The sequence below is a fragment of the Chelmon rostratus genome, chromosome 12 (assembly GCF_017976325.1).
Source record: "Chelmon rostratus isolate fCheRos1 chromosome 12, fCheRos1.pri, whole genome shotgun sequence".
In the NCBI taxonomy this organism is placed as follows: Eukaryota; Metazoa; Chordata; class Actinopteri; order Chaetodontiformes; family Chaetodontidae; genus Chelmon; species Chelmon rostratus.
In genome coordinates, this window is record NC_055669.1 from 2548561 (window position 1) to 2568158 (window position 19598).

At 41.3% G+C, this 19598-nt stretch overlaps 2 protein-coding genes across 2 annotated transcripts; one reads left to right on the forward strand and one right to left on the reverse strand.

The window, feature by feature from the left end:
* On the forward strand, positions 1-4505 carry LOC121614805 (actin-related protein 2/3 complex subunit 5-A-like). Its single transcript, XM_041948889.1, has 4 exons — positions 1-252; positions 1934-2006; positions 2965-3141; positions 3695-4505. Exons 1-4 carry the CDS (start codon positions 113-115, stop codon positions 3755-3757), a joined length of 453 nt encoding a protein of 150 aa, XP_041804823.1. The 5' UTR covers positions 1-112; the 3' UTR covers positions 3758-4505.
* A 3327-nt stretch (positions 4506-7832) lies between these two features.
* rnf2 (ring finger protein 2) lies at positions 7833-18394 on the reverse strand. Its single transcript, XM_041949976.1, has 9 exons — positions 18347-18394; positions 14829-14925; positions 14273-14433; positions 12583-12665; positions 12373-12505; positions 12183-12282; positions 11688-11860; positions 10778-10967; positions 7833-9693 (listed from the first exon to the last, which is right to left on the reverse strand). The coding sequence occupies exons 2-9, from the start codon at positions 14913-14915 to the stop codon at positions 9592-9594; spliced, it is 1029 nt and encodes a 342-aa protein (XP_041805910.1). The 5' UTR covers positions 14916-14925; positions 18347-18394; the 3' UTR covers positions 7833-9591.
* Between the last annotated feature and the right edge of the window lie 1204 nt (positions 18395-19598).

Consider the following 19598-nt stretch of genomic DNA (forward strand, 5'->3'; position numbering starts at 1 on the left):
AAGTCAGGAAGTGAGGAAGTGGTAACACTGGTAACTGGACAGTACAGCTGCTAGTATCTGCTGTCCATAACCCTCGGTTTTGTGTGGAACAGTCTTTACTATCGTGTCCAGAATGTCTAAAAATACAGTTTCCGACCGCTTTAGAAAAGTAGACGTTGACGAATACGACGAGAACAAGTTTGTGGACGAGGAAGACGGAGGAGAGAACCAGAGTGGTCCGGACGAAGCAGAGGTGGACGGTTTGCTCAGGCAATATCCTTTATTAGTAACGTTTAACTAACCGACTCTAGACTAACACGACTTCAGAAGCGGGGGAGCCAGCCGGGGGACGAGCCAGCGGGGGGACGAGCCGGCCGGGGGACGAGCCAGCCGGGGGCAACACAAGCTAATGACGGGGCTCACTGCGCAGCTCACCTAACTTACAGCTGAGGGCTAAAATATGCATTCAAGTCTCGGCTTCGTGGTATATTTTTCCATACTCAGAAGATGTCTGAAGTGTTACATCGTGTTAAACGAGTCTCCGGTGGTAATGTGTGCAGGTGGCGGAACATTTCCGCTGAATAGCTGTCAGAGAGGCGTTTCCGGGGTCCGCTGACAGGAGGGTGCGGTCGCTCACTTTTCAAGCTCTCAGTAAAAACACTCTCTTCATTTGTTGTAGTGATCATCCCGAAAGAATAACGTACAAAGAGTTGCAGTTAAAAAAAATGGTAGCACATACCAATCAGTGAAAAGTGAAACAAATATACATAAAGTGAGTGCAGTAAAAGATATACATTCCAAAAAAACAGTAGTACAAAGTGCATTACTGTATACATTAGAGCTGGAATCAGTGATCATAAGTTGCCAGTTAATTGTCGGACATAAATTAATTGGCAACTATTTTGATGGTTGATTAATCGCTTTTAGTGAGTAATTTAATTTAAAGGGGAAAAAAAGTCAAAATTCTCTGATTCCAGCTTCTTAACTGTGAACACTTTCTGGTTCTTCACTCCTCATTGACAGTAAACTGAATATCTTTAAAATGTGGACAAAACACGACATTTGAGGACGTCATCGTGGGCTTTGAGAAACACCATTTCCTGTCATTTTTTTGACCAAACAATCAGCCCACTAATTGAGAAAATAATCTGAAGACTGATCAACAATGAAAATAATTGCTAGCTGCAGCCCCAGTATAAATAATCAGAGGTGTCTGGAGAAAAGCCTGCTTATTGTTCAGAAGCTTATCGCATGCTCTTAAAAAACTGCTAAAACTGGAGATCTAAATGAAGCAGTAACAGTCCCCTGAAGTACTTGAACCATGACTGTATGTTGACAGGACAGATGTTAGTTTCTGATTTCACCTAAATTTAATAAGGAAGGTTTTCATCTTTAACATAGAAGCTGGCTTTTAACATGCAACATGTACTGCAAGTGTTGAGTTTCCATGTCAGCAGCTTGGAAGTTGAGCATGAACGTGTGAGAAGAATATTTCTGTGAGAAAAGCCCAGCAGCAGAGTGACTCTACGCTGCTGTACTGGTGGAAGCGACACTGTCGAAATGATAATGCAGCTGTTTCTTGTGAAGGTGCAGCTTACACACAGGTCTGATTTACCAGAGATCACCCTTTTTTTAATGATTACTGGTCCCTGCCTCCATTCATGGCCTTACCTTGTTAGACCGAAATCTGGGAGAAACAAAGCTGCTTCCAGGCCTTCAAAACAAATTAATAAGAACACACAAGTATCATAAATATGAAAAATATCATCGACTACATGCATGGAGTAGTGATTCCTCTCAGAGAGAGGCTAAATGAAGAGTACTCCCTCAGTCTGTGGTGGTAGTGCAGTGTTGAAAACAGCTCCTCTAGTTTCTTTGTGTTTAGTTGAAAATACAAATGCACGTGTGTATGTGTTTCCATGTGACTGTGTACTCCTTGACTGTGGTTGTGCAAGGGGAACATGAGTGGAGCTCTCCATGCCGTGCTGAAGAATCCTCCAATCAACACCAAGAATCAGAATGCCAAGGTATCAATGTTTTTCTTTCTATCTTTCTTCTCTCAGAGGGGAAATGCTGCTCCACTTTGAGTCAGGATGTTCTTGTATCTTCATCAGTTCACTTATTTGAAGCTTTAATTAGCAAACTGAAGTTTTCATGCAGGTATTTTTGGCTGGATGTATTGATGCAGTTTTTTTTTACTTTGAATAACTGGATAATATGAATAGGATGTGTCATAATGCATCCATTAGTGATCATTTTGGGTGGAAAAGGAAAGTGAAAGCAAAAGCAGCGGTGGATTTAGAGATGGGAGACCAAAGAAGTCAGACATGAGGCCTGCTGCATGCCTCGTTTCTACCTGTGAATGAAAATGTTGGTATTGGTAGTGGAAAAATAATTACTCAGTAATTCAGCAATGTGTAAAAGTATCATTAATAGTATCAGTGTTAGTAGCACTGTTAAAATGCTGTTTAAAGTCCAGACGTATTGTCAACAAAAGGTACTTTTTTTACTTTTAAGTTTTTTCAAGGTAGAGCTTGCTTGTTCTAATCCAGTTTCTACTATATCAGCAGCATTATGCTGGACAGTGTTTGGACTGTTGTCATTGCAAAGTTTAGAGACTCTGTTTTCCTCTCCAGCTCTTTACATCTTCCAGGAACTTTTGGGATTCTGGTGTATGTCTGTAATTTCAGTTTTCATGCAACAAGGTCCCAATAAAATTAGATGTATAGAGCACGTGCTGACAGAAATGATGCGTCTGCAATGTCTGTGAGTGTGAATTAGTCCTGCAGTTCTAATATGTCGAGATTTAAAGATACAGGGAGGCTTCAGCTGTGATGAAAACCAGGTCATTCATCTACGTGTTGTCCCTGTGTGTGTGTGTGTGTGTGTGTGTGTGTGTGTGTGTGTGTGTGTGTGTGTGTGTGTGTGTGTGTGTGTGTGTGTGTGTGTGTGTGTGTGTGTTTGTGTGTGTGTGTGTGTGTCTAGGAGCGAGCGGAGCAGCTGGTGGTCAAAGTGCTGAGCAGTTTTAAGAGCAGTGACATAGAGAAGGCCGTGGGCTCGCTGGACAAAGCTGGAGTGGACCTGCTGATGAAATACATCTACAGAGGCTTTGAGAAGCCCTCTGACAACAGCAGCGCTGTGCTGCTGCAGTGGCATGAAAAGGTATGTAGGCAGTCAGAGTAAAAAGAGAGTAGGTTCACAAATATAGGCTTCATGATTTCCTAAAACAGTTACTCAGTGCATCTTTTGGGGACTATTTTAAGTGGTGGATTAATCCACATTTGTTGATCTAGTGACTTGTTTGGGGCAGCAGGACAACAGTGTGTGTGTTCACACGTCACCCAATGCAACAGTGTGGCTCACTGATGTGTGTTAATGGTTTGTTAACAACAGTGGAGCTCTACGGCACACACACAATGCCTGTTGGTATAAACATTCATTGTTGAGGATGATGTTATTATGGGATTTGTTGATGAAGAAAAAGATAAAATATCTTAAAACATCATTTTACCAGTGGATGATGTTGGAGCCATTCAAAACATTAAACATTCAGTTTCTCTAAAGTTGCTTCATGGTCAGTAGCTGCCTGAGAACGTCTGTAAATAGACATGTTTTGTGTGTCTGTGTGTGTGTGTGTCTGTGTGTCTGTCTGTGTGTGTGTGTGTGTGTGTGTGTGTGTGTGTGTGTGTGTGTGTGTGTGTGTCCACGTCCACAGGCTCTGGCAGTGGGAGGAGTGGGCTCTATAGTTAGAGTCCTGACTGCCAGGAAGACCGTCTGATCGTCCCAGAACCCAGAACCCACAGAGTCCATCTGTTAAGACGATACAGTCAATAATCTGGCCAAACACGAGACCACCGGAGCTGAGTACAGGGACAAGCCTCTTCTTTTTCTGTTTTTGGACATGACTACCGTTTATTTTTCTACTGAAGCTGAGCATCTCTCTGATGCACTTCTTTCCTCTCTTTCTTTCGGTATTCACCACTTTCAGTCACCCCTCTGGGATTCAGAAGTGCTGGCAGTCAGGCAGGTAGGTGCTGGCACCTCAAAATGACTGTGCCTGCCAGCCATGCAGAGAGAACAGACCCATTTCAGACGCCTCACTTGGACACATTCTCTCCCAAACAGCTCTCCACGCTGCTTTCAAACTGCTTCACAGCTGCTCTGATGCCTCTGCTGGCTCACTGCAACGCCTCTCTCTCTGCTCCACTTCTCTCCTCCTCCTCCGTCTTCTCCGAAGCCTCTGAGTCATCCAGGTTGAGGAAATGGAAAAGATTGCTGGTGGATGGACTGTCATAGACTGATGACCTGTCCAGGCTGTTTCCCTGCCTTTTGCCCAGTGCATGCTGGGATTGGAGTTCTTTTTCCCCTTATCATTCTAACTTTGTGAACATCTTTTGTTCATTTTCTATTTTTTTTCTACTTACACATTGCTGTGTGCAACTTGGCTTTCAGGTTATGCTGCTTATATTGTTTTTTTATATATCTGAGATGAACAACAAAAATAAAGTGCTGAACCTGAACACCGACTGATTACTTTCCTGTGTTATTACTTCAGTAAATCAGTAAATTATAGTTTCATTGTAATGATAATCATTCAATTTAAGCTGCGGTCTACAATTTACTAAAGACCATAAGAAAATGTCACAGCCAAGCTATCAGCTAGGCACATTGATGGAAATAGATTTACTGAAAGCTGAAGTCTGTGCAGAGTCCGACTCAGATGCCGGGAGGATTAGTTGAGCTGCATCATTGTGTGTAGTTGGTGGCAAAACCAAGCACTTCATAGTGTCGTGACCTCAGACACGGATTCATAATGGGTTTTTCAAGAAAAACTACCTAAAACGTGACGGTGCCAGCTCTGCACGATCATTGAACCTGGAGGAGTCTTCTGAGCTGACTCATAACCTGCTGCACTTTGGTACAGAAACATTCATCTGTTTGACATTCAGTGCGACATTGTGCCCTCTCCGAAAAGGTCTGCAGTTCAGCACTGTGTGCCATACGTCTGTGAGAGGAAGAACAGCGGCCACAAACAGCTTCGTGCACTTCTGCTCCATCGGAACATCACTTTTATCGAAGGTCGCTTTTGAATGAAGCACACATTCATATTTCATTCATTTATAGCTGCTTTATTGTCATGACAGGAAAAAAAAACAGTTAAATGCTGAACAGTAAGATAAGAAGACAGCAGTGCTGCCACAATCAGTTATATCCGTGACAAAATCTTCCCTTTAGACCTGAAACCTTATGTGTGTGAATGAGTCCCATCTAGACTTTGTATCATCACATCTTGTGTCTATGTTGAACACTTTGTGCACACATCATCTGTAACCATGGTGTTGGTCCTCGTTGTGCCTCCCTCTGTGATGTTGATGGCTCAGTGCTGCACTGGATGCACACATATATCACACATAACCATAGTTCCACTGCAGTCCAGTACAGTATAATATTGAATCGCAGCACAGTCCTGCACAGGCAGTTCTTGTATTAAGTTCTTAAAGGTTCCTCTCTGGAACACACCTCTGTGCATGTAGTCATTCAAAAACTGCTACACTCACGAGAACTGAGTTCACTTCACATTAGACTGCATGATGTTTGCTTTGAGCACAACCGCAGATAGAAATCTTTTCATCTCCTGCTCTCAACTACTGTTTGTTGTCTATCCAGCTTCATTTCTCGATTAATTACAAATAACATGTATCAGTTTAATACTGAAAGGCAGGAGTGGGACATAAGAACTACAGCCTGACATGATTTTATAGCAATAGGTGATAGTGAGAGTAAGTCTACTGCCCGACTCAAGCTGCTGTGAACTCATTGTTTGTGATGTAGAGACCAGACGGTGAGCTCCATGTTGAACACACAGATTCAGGTTTATTGTCCAAACAGAAAGATGCAGTATACAGGTTCCACACACACACAGACAGCTTATCAGACGCACAGGGACTGAATGAGACACGAGGGAAGCTTCACTGAGCGCTGGCTGACACCTCTGACACACTCCGATCAGGCAGTTTAGTTTGTGTTGCTTTCTCTTTCCTAAAGCCAAACTTTAAATCCAGTCCTTGAATTGTTGATGTCCCTCGTGGGTTAATGGGCCAGCTACAATAAATGTATCAATAGGTTTCACTGAGTTGGCACATTAACAGTTAGAACAAGAACCGGATTCAAATTTCATTCTTGACCAAATAGTAGTTTGACAAAATAACCATTAATCAAAATCCACTGATCTTTTTTTAATATAGACAACTGTGCAACTGTACTCCACCTGCTGAGGCCTCCATCAGCAGGTGGAGTTTGACTCTAACACAAATCATCTGGATCATGAGGAGCAGTGCACAAGTAAGTATAAAGGGTAGTGGCAGTCTCTGGGTTTAGGAAATAGTATATTCTCACAAATATCGACTGAAGTGTCCTGAACTGAATCATAAAATAGGCTGCATCCTTTTTTCATGTAGTGAAATATTAATGTGACAACACTGTGCTCCAAATGTCAGCTCATATTGTGGATGTGAAACCCTTGGATCTTTTTGCTCACCACTGTTAACCATCAGCCCCTGCAAAGCTGCAGGTGCCAGGACTCTTGGATCAATGAATGACTTCCATTAAAACTGCACTGCTAAATATGAGACATGTAAATGACAAGAAGGGAAGACGTCTCCGGCTTTTCGTTAAATGATAAATGCTGCTTTGAACCTAAAATCATCCCGGTTTTGTAGCAGCAGTGGACTGATATGTGACCTAATATGGGCTGACAAGGTCTCACTTCAACCAACACACTCATTAATTGATCCAGTCACTCGTGATTAGTGTATTTGCCCACTAGTGATCGTTAGCAGCAGCCCCGGCAGCGGCTAGACCCCGCTTCTTAACATTAACTTGCACTCTTTGCAATACTGCTCATGACCGTAAGGAGCTTCACACATTTCTCTGCTATGGTTTAAAAAAAAAAAAAAAAAAAAAAGCCTGGTGTTTTCCTTACACAAAAATTGGTGCATGATCTTGCCCACACACAGAAAGGCCAGAAAAAGAGAGCATCATGTTTAAAACGTGTGGATGCTTCGGAGTAACAGCTGTGATTTGTCCAGTGGGGGTTCCTGTGGGCATGACAATGTACCAGATCAGATGTGGCATAACACAAGGCGGTAAAATAACAGGACCTTTATGACACAAACATGTTCGGCTTCACATTCGCTCACTCTTGCTCTCACACCCTTCAATTGTCACAAATGATCTGGGGTTTCTGATCTTCAGTTAGCTACACGGAGACCGAAACTGTATTAAAACACTGAACCCATGTGTCTGTCCTCATACAGACACACAACGAGGACAAACATGGCCTAACGTGCTCTGTGATGTCATGTCTGAGCTGTAGATGAAGACGCGTCGCTGTCCATTCTTTACATCTGAAAAACGTTTCCAGTGACCATCACCTTCCACTGGTGAGTCAGTGGTGATTAAACTGCAAAGGGGGAAGGTTTGAGGAGATGCTGAATAATGGTGTGACTGTCTATGCTGCTGCAAAAATACCCTCCCACCCCACCCGCCTCCAATCACTCACACTCCTTCCTCTCCATGTTACAAAAGACATTTATAAAAGGACAAGCCATAGAGAGCAGCCACAGATATCAGAGAACAGTTTGATCCTACAGGCAACAGATCAGGACAGCAGCCACGACATTCTCACAACGCAGGTTCCCCACGCAGTCCCAGACCAGTTATTCTGCTGTACACAAGACCCAAAGCCTGATGGTGCAGCTGGACCGTGATCATGTGGTCACACTGGAAGCATGTAGAGGGACCGGAGCTCCATCCAGTTATAGAGACCCAGTTTGACAGATTTCAGCCATTCAAACCTTTAACATTCTCTAGTTTTATTTAAAAGACTACAGAGACATGTGGGGGGAAAAGAACACAACTAAACAAAAACTACACAACTAAACAGAAAGCATTCACCTGCTTCAATCTTAGTAGCTTCAAATCACTATATAGGTGCAACTGGACATGCTTCCACTGCCTGCTGCTGGTCAGGGCTGTCAGGTTCCTCAGTGTGGACACACATTTTACAACACATGGTTCAACAGGTGCTTTCTTCAAGGCCCCTCTACACTATGTGATCACAGCATGTCACAATGTACAATCCTGACTGCGATCTGTATCACTTCTGATTCCAGAAACATTCATTGAAATATTTTACTTTGAAAAGCACCAGTCTCATTTTATATGGTTTGAACTTCCTGTCAGGCTTCCACCAGCTCATTTCAAGTACTTGCAATTCCAAAAACATTTTAGGGATCATGAATTCACACAAAAAATTCAAGTGCAAAATATTAAATATGTTCAAGCTGCTCAGTTTGTTTTCACATCCACAAATCAAAGTCGGCTCCAAGCGTAACTCAACATCATAACATCGATTTGCCGAGATTGTCACAATGAGAAATTTTTACTTGAGCATTCGACTATCTACTGAGCTTCAATCTGTCTAATTTCCTTCAATCATGTGGTCCAAGAGAGGCGAGTTCTGGAAACCCCAGACTACAGAATCAGAAAGCAGTCTGGGGTCTCTAGTTTTTTAAATGGCAAAACTTGAAATGATTTGAAATTTAAAGACGGGAATCAAATCAGATAAATTCAGATAGATGGTTTACAAAGTCAAATATTTCAGCATTGAAACTGAAGTATTCAATAGTGACTGAATTTCACTTTTAAGATTTCAGTTGCCTAGAAGATGAGAATTATGGCCTCTCCTTCCTTTACATCACGTAAGTCATATGTCACCTTACATGTGTGTGTGCAGCTGAAAAGCACACATCTGAAATCTGAAAGACTAAGAAACAAAACCTCCGCCTTGGCCATCCACGAGAGGAGAACTGAGAGGTCATCAGGACACCGACAAGGGCTTCCTCTTCTTCTCTTCTCTGAGCAGAAACTGCTGATCAGTCTCAGGAGTTCATGTTCGTGTGTCTATCCCCCGAAAAACTTTTCTTTTCTTGCAAAAATTAGGATCTATTTTCTTTTGCCGTCTATCAACTTTTTTTTGATTTGCGATACTTGAAAATGTGCATAAGAATACGTTAAAGGAAACATCTAGAGCTACTGAGCTCTTTAAGATTTCCCCATGTTTCTCTCCCAGTTGTCAACTTTTGTCAGGTAAAGACCAAAATCACACAGCATGAAGGGGCCTTTGCTGAAGACACATCGGACAATACACTTTGTTTACTTGGAAAGTAGCTCATTGCTGGTTCAGACTGTGCAGGGACCCTGGTTTTCAGAGTGTGAGAGAATCTACAACCACTGTTAGCAGTCCATTATCTCTGATTGACCTGCAGGCTGCTGTACTGATCTGCTACTTTCTACAGAGAGAAAGATAGAAAGAGATACAGAGAAAGAGACAGAGAATATAAAACAAGGGTTTTTCTTTTTACAAGAGTCCTTTAGAGGGTTTCACCAACCCCTCTCATCTCCTTCAGACACACACATTCCTCTCCTCTCGTCTGTGTGTGCGCAGGTGTAGCCAAGTCCATGTGTTCCTACTGGTGTGTGTGTGTGTGTACGTGTTAGTGTGTGTGTATGTGTTGGTGTGTGCGTGTATGTGTGTGTTTTTATGTGTGACTACTTGTGTTCTTTAGTAGGAGCAAAGTAGAGCTCCATGGGTTTGTTCACCTTCCAGTACTTTTCGCTGACCAGCTCCAGGGAGAAGGAACCGTTCAGAACCTGTGGAAAGAGTTGGAGAGATGAAAGATCCACGAGGGTTTCCCGCTCTGACCCTGATCACTGCCTACAATTGACCTCCTCGCTCCTTTCGCCTGCACTAGCAGAGTTCCTCTTTCTTAAAGGATAACATACCTAAAGTGAGACCTTTTATAAATCAAGAAGATGCTGAAACTGATTCATACCTTTATTTCAAGCCGATTAGATGACCATAACTCTCGAAAAAAAAAAAAACACTAAGAGACTTCAGCTGATTCAAACTCTGCAGCTCGACTATTAACTAAGAGCAGAGAGCACATCAGTCCAGTTTTAGCTGCTCTGCACTGGCTTCCTGTAACATTCACAATTGATTTTAAGGTCCTCCTCCTTGTATACAAAGCCCTTAATGGACATTGCTCACTCCCTGGTTCACTATTTGCCTTCAAGAACACTTCCATCATTTGCTGCTGGTTTGTTGAAAGAAAGATCTTACTCCCCAAAGCTCTGGAAACACTGCCTATAGATATCAGGGAGGCAGCTAGCTGAATATTTTTTAAAACAAAGCCAAAAACGTCTCTCTTCACTTCAGCCTTTAGCTCACTGTGACTTCCTGATGCAGACTGAAACTACGTCACTCTGCCTCAGACTGCTGCACTTCTCTTAAAATGCTGCATTTTACTTGATTTTATGCATTCCATGTACTCTATTTTTAACTTCATTTTTTCTATTATTATCAGTGGGTTTTATTCTCCATCTCACTTTTCATTCATTTTCTATCCCTCTTGTCATGTTCACTCTGTCTTTTTTTACATGAAGCACTTGGTGCATGTGATTTCTTTGTTGTAAAGCACTTTGCGCTGCAATTTTTGTATGAAAGTCGCTATACAAATAAAGTTTATTTTTATTATTACTATGTCAGTTCAACACATTTGTATAATACTTTGCAACCAAGAGATGTTAGACAGTGGTGAGGGGAAACACTCGTCTGTACATATAAGTTACTTACACACAAAAGTGGAGTTAGTGTTGAGAAATCACATGAAGTAAGTGCAGCTGTGAGTGCTGTTTTTGGTGTATCGATGATCACTGTGTGTGTGTGTGTACTCACAGTGAACTGGTTCCCAGCAGTAGGTATGTAGATGGTGTACTGTTTCTCTGAAGCTGCCTCCACATTAACAGGACTGGCCTCTGCATTTCTTCTCAGCTCCTCCAGAGCCAGCCTGACAGCCAGGTACTTAGACAGGTGATCCACTGTAGCGTTACCGGACGTCTTGATGTAGCGAGGGACAAACTCCACGCTGCAGACACGTGCATGAACACAAATGTGCATTAATGAGCGAGTGGGCACAGTTGACGAGTACATGCACATGTACATGAGTATGTACATGTGCTTGGGTGCTCAAGACTTTAGTCCAACATGGGCTATGTTTCAAAATTCAGAGGGAGATCAGTGAATGCAACATCCACGGCTAAAGACTTTGGTTCCTTCTTGTCTTACAAAAGTTCAAACACAACAGCATGTGCTTATAATACACAGCAGTTGTAGAATGGCTACTTTCTGTGTACCTTTATCCAAATAAATATTCCCACATTGGCTTTAAAATGTAGCTGCTATCCTTTACTTATCACATTTAGTCTAACCATCATTAAAACAAAGTTTGGCTGTAGTTAGGTTGGTTTATTATATACACAAGTTAATATTTAGTTAGGGTGTATTGTTCAACTGCTTAGCCACTGCAATGACAATGTTCTTTATGTTGGCTGTTTCCAAATGTAGGAACAGTTACAGCACTGGCATATTTTCATTCATTTCACTGTCGACTTTTTATAGGTAATGAAAAAGAAATCTAAACGATACCACGGCTACAAGACAGTGGACAGATTTGGTTTTATGATATTTGAAATGTCCTCTGCACCTTGGCTTCCCCTTAACAACCAAAAGCAGTTTAGTCCTCTCCTGCTTCTTATTGGTAAGAACAGTATGAGGCTCAATTTGAGCTGTATGCGGGTGACACTACCTGTTGTGACTGTCATCCTTCTCCATCAGGGTGGGATGTGGCCTGAACACCAGCTCTATTTCGCTGGCACCACCATCAATCACAGAGTCCCCGCCCCCGTTCTCAGCAGCGTTATCCATGTCCAAGCCGCTGTCATCACTTGTCTTGGTGCGCTTAATACTTGGACCTGCCTCCTGGGGGAAAATGGTCAAACACACAGGATTTGTATGATGACAAAACACGCCTGAAAGAGAAGTGTGCTTTTGAAGATCCTAATTCAAGCAGTGTGCTTCTCTACAATTACTCAATTTCTCATATTACACTGGTTTAGCACAACACAATACTAACTGGGCTCCACAATCAAGCCATGACACCCATATGACTAAATATTTTCACCAGTCACATCATTATACCTGATTCCCAGCAGCATCCCTAAGGTTTGGCATTTCCTTTGCTTGTCGCATTGGAACACAAAACACATTCATGTTTGATAATGTCTTAAGCACCATAACATACCTGGTTGCTGTGGACAGAAGCGTTGCTACAGTGGGAAGAGTCTCCATTGTCCTCCGCTCCGCTACCGTTCTCCACTGTGTGTCTCTTACCGCGCTGCAGTCTGACAAAAACAAAAGCAAATTCAACGTGTTAGAGCAGACAGTGCTTTAAGTGTATTTGCAGTATTTGTGCGTGCTGAGATTGTGTTTACCTGGTCATAGCCTGTATCTTCAGCCCCTCTTCTATGCTGTGGGACAGGGCTTGCTGGTTGTTGTGTTTGCTAATACGGGCCAACACTCTCTCCTGGTGTGCTTCATACTCGTCACGGCTGGGATAAATCTTGCCTGAAATGGGAAAAATGAACATGAAGCAAAAATCTAGGACATTTTACACCTCCCTTAACCCCTGTGTGGTTACTTACTAATCAGAGCATCAAAATTAGGGTCTGGACGCAGCGACCTCTTGGACACCAGCTTTTTACGACAGGTAGGACACTCTTTATTACTGTAAAGACAGGGAGACAGACATTTTCATCATCAAAAGCTAAAATAATTGTGCCAATACAACATCCTATTATTAATGCAACACATTTCAAAACCATAATTCCTGTCTGAACTTCTGAAAAACTAAATACGAGTCAAACCAGAATATTCACTGGTGATTCAGGCTGCATGTGTAACCAGGCCACGGCCCACTGGTTGAGAATGGCTGCTCTAACAGCACTGATGGGCCTAAGAGCGACACTGGTGGTCAGCTACACGGTTATTTATTTTTATATTCTAACATGCTCAAGAATATACATAAATATATAGTGAAGTTCAAATGCATAACTTCAGTGACCAGTAAAATCTGAATATGACCACACCAATCACAACACATCAGGTAGAGACAAACCTGCTTTGCCACTGTTCGCAAGCTGATGTTCCCTCAGACACAGAAAATGGACTTGGTTTTTGAAACCAAAAAGTGAGACAACCATGCGCCACTAAAAGCTCCAAAGTGTGTGGTGAGGTAATATGACCCTGAATATTATCAGGATTAAATCCGGATTCATAATGGCAGGCAGTGATGCTGAGCCGAAAGCACATTGTAGTGAAAGTGGTGAAATCCTGCCACAACCCAGTCCATTGTTTCTCCTTTATTTTAATTGTGTTGGGGGTTTTTTTCTCATTTATTTAGGTAGGCAGTCATCAGAATTTTTAACAATCAGAACAGACCTGAAGTTACAGGGACAGGTCTTATATTTTCAATCACTGGCCATGTGGACCACCGAGCCCGTAAAATTGGGTGGCATTTTTGGTGGCTTAAATGTAAACCTTAGTATAGACAATTCAGAAAAGATAATTTAACAAACACAGTTTCACAATCAGTACTCTGGGGCCCGTTTAATACCGGGTTCAGTGCCATGAGTCTGCCTCCCTCCCAGCATTGTGCCTGAGCCAGTAATGTCAGCAAAAATAAATGGGAAAAAAAAGGACATAACGCAGTACAAAACCTATAATGCATAACTCCAACTATAGCCTTGTTTATCATAATGTTTCCAGTTTCTTCTGTAAGGATCACATTAGGGGTGTGAGTAGGCTTTGTAAATCCATACTTCAGTAGCGCCGACATCAGCAGCTAGCCTTTGACGAGTACTAGTCACAATTTTCGTAGTTTGCTGAATCTCAATAATACACGCAGTCTCACTCTCAAGAGAACTAAATTCATTTAAATGCAAGTGAAGGGGGACAAAATCCACAGTCTTTGTTCTGTGAAAACATCCCTAAACATCCCAGCTACAGCTAGTAATTTGTACATTAACAGGACTTTGGATTTTATCTCACCATTTACAATGAAAGTGCTTTAACTTTGGGGTCGGAATGGACAGGATGAACAATTAAAGGGTCCAACAATGCTTCTAATGTGCATTTGGGCATGGGAGCATTGTTTTAAGACATACATGAAAAAAAAACTATCCTATAAACACTGATGCTGTACCAAACAGGTATTTTTGTACATACTATAAGCTCCAGTACATCACCATCAACTTACAGCTCATATTAGAAAGCTGAATAGCACCGCACGGGCAGAAGGGGCTCTTTTGCTTTCAACTCAGTGGTAAAACTCACCCAGATCTCAAAGCTGTGATGATACAATCAGCGCAGAAGCGGTGCAGACATTCTTTGGTTGTCATTGTGTTCTTCAACATGTCCAGACAGATAGGACACATAAGTTCACTGTGCAAGGACCTTGGCGACACTGCTATCTCCAGTCCATCTGTTATAGCCTCCTGTGCCAGTACGAAACACATCGAGATGACTTTTAGTACACACAAAGATACATCTATTTGTGGAGTGGTACATGACTGACACAGATAGAGCTCACAGGTCTGATTCATGTTTTTATGTCCTAAAAATCTCATAACCACAGCAACAGAATAGTCATCATTTTGGATATTACACATCTTGGTTTTCTATTTTCAGGAGCATGGGGGAGCTGACTTTGTAGCTCATAGCTGTGTGATGAAATGAACTGATGATGATGTGCTTTAGAAATACGTACGTCTACCAGATGCAAATATCGACATGTTCTGTGATTGATAAAACTCTGTTTAGAAACAAACATGTGCAAAATGATTTTGATAAGAGACTTTTCTAAATGAAGTGATGTGGTATGAATTGTTACCTGTGGTGTTCTCTGTAGCTCATACAGACTCAGCTCCCAGGTCTTACTGAGGGGTTGAACCCCATTGGTCTGAACTGTCTGAGTCATCACTGCAACACTGAAACACAAAAACAAAATTACATTTTCTTGGAAATTTGGGATGCCATGATGACTTGGTGATGATTACGAGTGAGAATTGTTGGCTGCAAATAAATGTGCTGCACTGTTAGTGCTTCTCTGCAACGGGCATGCCATGTGGTATCAATCACGATAATATCTGTATAATTTTTGATATGATTTTAAAAACTCATGTTGTGATAATGGCAATATTGATGATGTAATGACATCATACTGTTACGCACAGCAACAACAAGCATGGCTGAAAGAGAAAGTTGCATTGCTATCAGCTGTGAAAGGTGGAGGAGTTCGCTTCAAAAAGGGGAGCAACTTCAGAGGTCTGGAAGTGGTTTGGTTGCAAAGGATCAGATGTACAACAAACCACAGTAACATGTAAGAAGTGCAAGAGGCCTGTAACAACAAAAGGGGCAATACAACAAACTTATTTCACCACTTCAAGCAGAAGCACCCAGTTGAGTACAAGGAGAGCCAAAAATCCCATGAGGAGAGCTCAACCTTTATGGTGAGTTCAAAACCAAGCAGACGAACTATACTGGCTCAGCATAGCATCGCTCAAGCTTTGGCAAGATGTTCTCTGTATTTTATCATACTGTCAAGAATATCATTTTCACAGAAATACTCTAAATATTGTGATGTTATTTTAGGGCATACCTTGAAAGAAAAAAACATTTTTCTTTCAACATTTTTTTCACACAACAAACACACAATTTTCCTCTTGTTCACACACATGTACCATTGGTGGCAGAGCTCCCATGCCAAGGCACTGGCCATCAGCAGGAACTGGGTTTTAGTGTCTCGTTCAAGGACATGTAAACATCTGACTGGAGGAAAAGAACCACCAACCCTGCAATTAATGGGCAACCCCCTCTGCCTTCTGAATTTAGCTGCACCTGAATAACTTGATTAAATGATTATTTGAAAGGTGTGAGCACTGGTTTAATCTAAAAATCCATCTGAATAGTTGCCCTATTTTAATACATCAGACAATTTTTTTCTAAATTTTACTTCAGTCGCTGCTCATTTCAACAATTTTGCTTTGTCTTGTGCATTTCATAGACAAAGAAGCTTAGGAAATTAAACTTGAACAACACAGCAGCTTCCATTCCATAAAATTGTACCAAGCACGTCTTCAATGACAAAGACAAACAAGAGTTCGGCCTGGAGTGACAATTCAATCCATTTCTACAGCTGGTGATATAAGGTCAGAGAGCTTTAGCTGCTACAAACAAATCTAGGACCACACTTGTGTGTGTATTTGTAGCCACAGGCTTACGGCTTTGTCAAACAAGATAATCATAAATCACACACAGACTACAGGCTAGTATTCTCACAAAGTTATCTAAACGTCATTGTGCATCAACAACACTTTGAGTGCAATTAATAGGCATATGCATAAATGAACATGCTGTGACATAAATACAAACTGACAAACTTTTCAAATCAATATAATTCACAACATTATTTTACTTCTCATCCAGATTTGATTTTCAACTGTTCACATATAGTATACCTAAAACTTGGTGGTATTTTGCTTTGAATGAAATAGAAATCACTTCATTTGTTTTTAGAGTAGTAGCATGTATGGATGGGGAGAGAGAAGTTTACACCAAGCTGTTTCAAGAACTTCGTATTTCAGAGATGGACACTACACACAGTGACTGAGAAGACTCTCGAGGTCTGAACACCTTAACTTTACAATGCTGTTCGTCAGCATTTGTGTCCTACACATATTTCATGTCTTGTTGAAAAAGACTACTTTATCACCCAATTAAATTTACCTAGATTTAAACCTTGCATAAAATACTTAATTGTTTTATTGTAATTGTCATGTTTTCAGTAACACATTTGTTTATTAATTGTGGGAAAAGAAAAATAACAATTACATGACCAGAAGAAATATTCTTGCTCCCAAACATTTCCTAGCAGGCTACTCAAAATGTTGGGAAATCCTTGTTAAATGCATGAAGCCTGCACTGGAATACATCATACATGTATGTATTTATGTCACTGTGTCTAACCCCTGTAGGTCTGGAATATTAAAGGTGATTGCTAAAACTAAATAAATGCTAAGAGACAGCACCATTTGAGAGACTGGGGATTTTAATATTGACACTATGCCTACTTATTAAAGACATCAATTTGTAAGTTTGTGTTTCAAAAATCTAATTTTCAACATTTCTTAACAATGTTGCAACATTACACTGTCACAACCCAGGAATAAATACTGATCTTGAGTCCCAACTGACAAAAGAAGAGGAGAGAACATGCATGCATGAAGTTCATTTTCCATATGACAGAGCTGCAGTCTGGGCATGTAGGAATCGCATGTGTCTTCAATAATCCAAATATCTCAAGTTAGTTCAACTGACAATTCAAAGTATTGTGTTTGCATCCTGTCAATGCCTCCTGAGACCTTCGGGTGGTGCATAGATTGAATTCACGACCGAAATATCTTCGGGTCAACCAGGGATAACTGGGCCTGACAGGCTACTTTTGCTACATTCCTGCCTAATAGTCGTTAAAAAAAGAAAAACCCAGAAACCTGAGTGTCAAAATTTCTAATCTATGCTCAGATTCATACTCGAGTTGTGTGGCCATGCTGCCATACATGTGACAGACGTGGTGAAAGTGGGGGTGGTCCAGATCAAACACACTGGGTGGTTGCAGGCAAATTGATCTTTACTCAAAGGCTTTAAAAAAAAACAAAATTAACAACGGAGACACGGAGCTTGGGTCGTCTTAACTACAATTTACACATTCTCTGTATCGTAATCACCAATTCATGTCAATAAACAAAACCCAATAGGTTATAATTACTGACTTAAATTAGATACACGTTCTTAACGGCTGTTGGCTTTTATATAACTTTAATTTTACTAGCTAGCACACGATAAGGTGTAGCTATGCATTTGATTCACTCCATCTTATTGTTACTTACTAATCAATTGCAGTTAATAGACAGACACCGCACACAGATTACAAATCTGTGGGGTTCGGCTAATGCTAACTAGCCACCACCGAAGCTAGCTATTCTTCGTAACGCTAACATTAGAGGCAAATAAGCTTAATATACAGCATGTATGTAGCCGGCAGAAGACAAAGAAGAAACGTCAGGTCCTTCGTTTGAAGTCACATATTACAGCCAACGACAAAAAAAGCTAATATATAAAATATTGCGAGGGAGTCGTGAATGTAATTTGTCGCTGTGACAGAGGGAAAAACAACAACAGAGAAAGAGCCGACGCACCAGTCTCTTGAGGTAAGCTAAATGCTTTAGGAACCTTATTTCAAATATTTAAACCGTAGCAAGCTCGTATGTGGACGGTCGTAATATACGACCACAGAAAAATACAATCAATTTATTCCTAGCCTGCATTAATAATTATTGTTTCTGTACTTACATTTTCAGTTGCGGGTACGAACCGATCCAGCCAGCGCGTTTAGGCGAAGGCAATATGGCGGATGCACAAGAAGCGGTGTAGTCTGGGAAGTTGAGGCGCTATGCCAGGGAGGCCAGGGGTCCCGAATCAAAAAGAAATGGAGGTGCATGGTAAGTGAAAGCAACGGGCAGCATGTCTTTGAAACAACTTTCAGTATATAAATATATTATTTGAGAAAAAAAATGTTAGCCTAACCATGCAATCCCATTGCAAACACAACAGTCAGATCCTGATGTGAAGCCTAACTTCAAATGGGCAAAAGTAGGCTATGCATAGGAAGATGTTTCTGTGACTGAAATGAGCTGATCAAAAAGAAGAGATGGTATCGAGAAGTGCTCGTTGAATAGAATTCCTAACATTTTAGGCTACATATTGAGCCTCCTCCCTCCCTCTCTCTTCTCTTTTACATCCCCCCTTAAGAATCACAGATCAGGGCTTCCCTTCATTCAAGCTCGGTTCATGCTGATCATCTAATATCTACTGTGATGTAGTTTTACATTTTTACCACTAGAAGACGTCAGAGCTTTACTGTTCGAAATCTATTGGAAATGCATCATTATTGTAGGTCCTGAGAACCAATTAGGTAAGCAATTAATTTGTCGATTTGCAGGTCAAAAGACAACTAAACCTGGCAGTGCGGAAGCCCTTTGGAAGTTTACGTTATTTCACTTCACTGTTTAAATGACCATATTTCAGTGTAAAGCAGGCTCTAATTACTGTACAAATTGGCAGTTATTGCAAATACTGTGCAATCAGCGTTAAAGAGCTGTGCATTTAAACAGCATAATATGGTGTCCTCTCTCAGCTGTATGGTGTTACAGTGATGGCCTGAGACAGGGCACCATTCACAGATAAAGGATCAAACGTTCAGATTAAATTGAGCCTTTTGGAGACAGATATTTCTGAGGCTTTAAGGGACACATGCATTGTACAAAGATTTGCACAAGCAGTCGTGGGTTCTGCAAGAATTTGAAAATGATAAAGCTGCAATCATGCTAAGTAATAGAATGACTAAGTTCATAAAGTAATGAGACTGTGTGGACAATGACTAACAATATTGGTGAATGGCTAAACAAAACTGCAAGTTGGAAAAAACATTTTTGGAAACTGACCAGGAGGCTGAAGTTCAGCTGGACTGGAGACTGAGCCGTGTCACAAACTGACACCTGTACCTCCCTCCCTCCTTCCTTCATTCCAGCTATCAGACTGGATC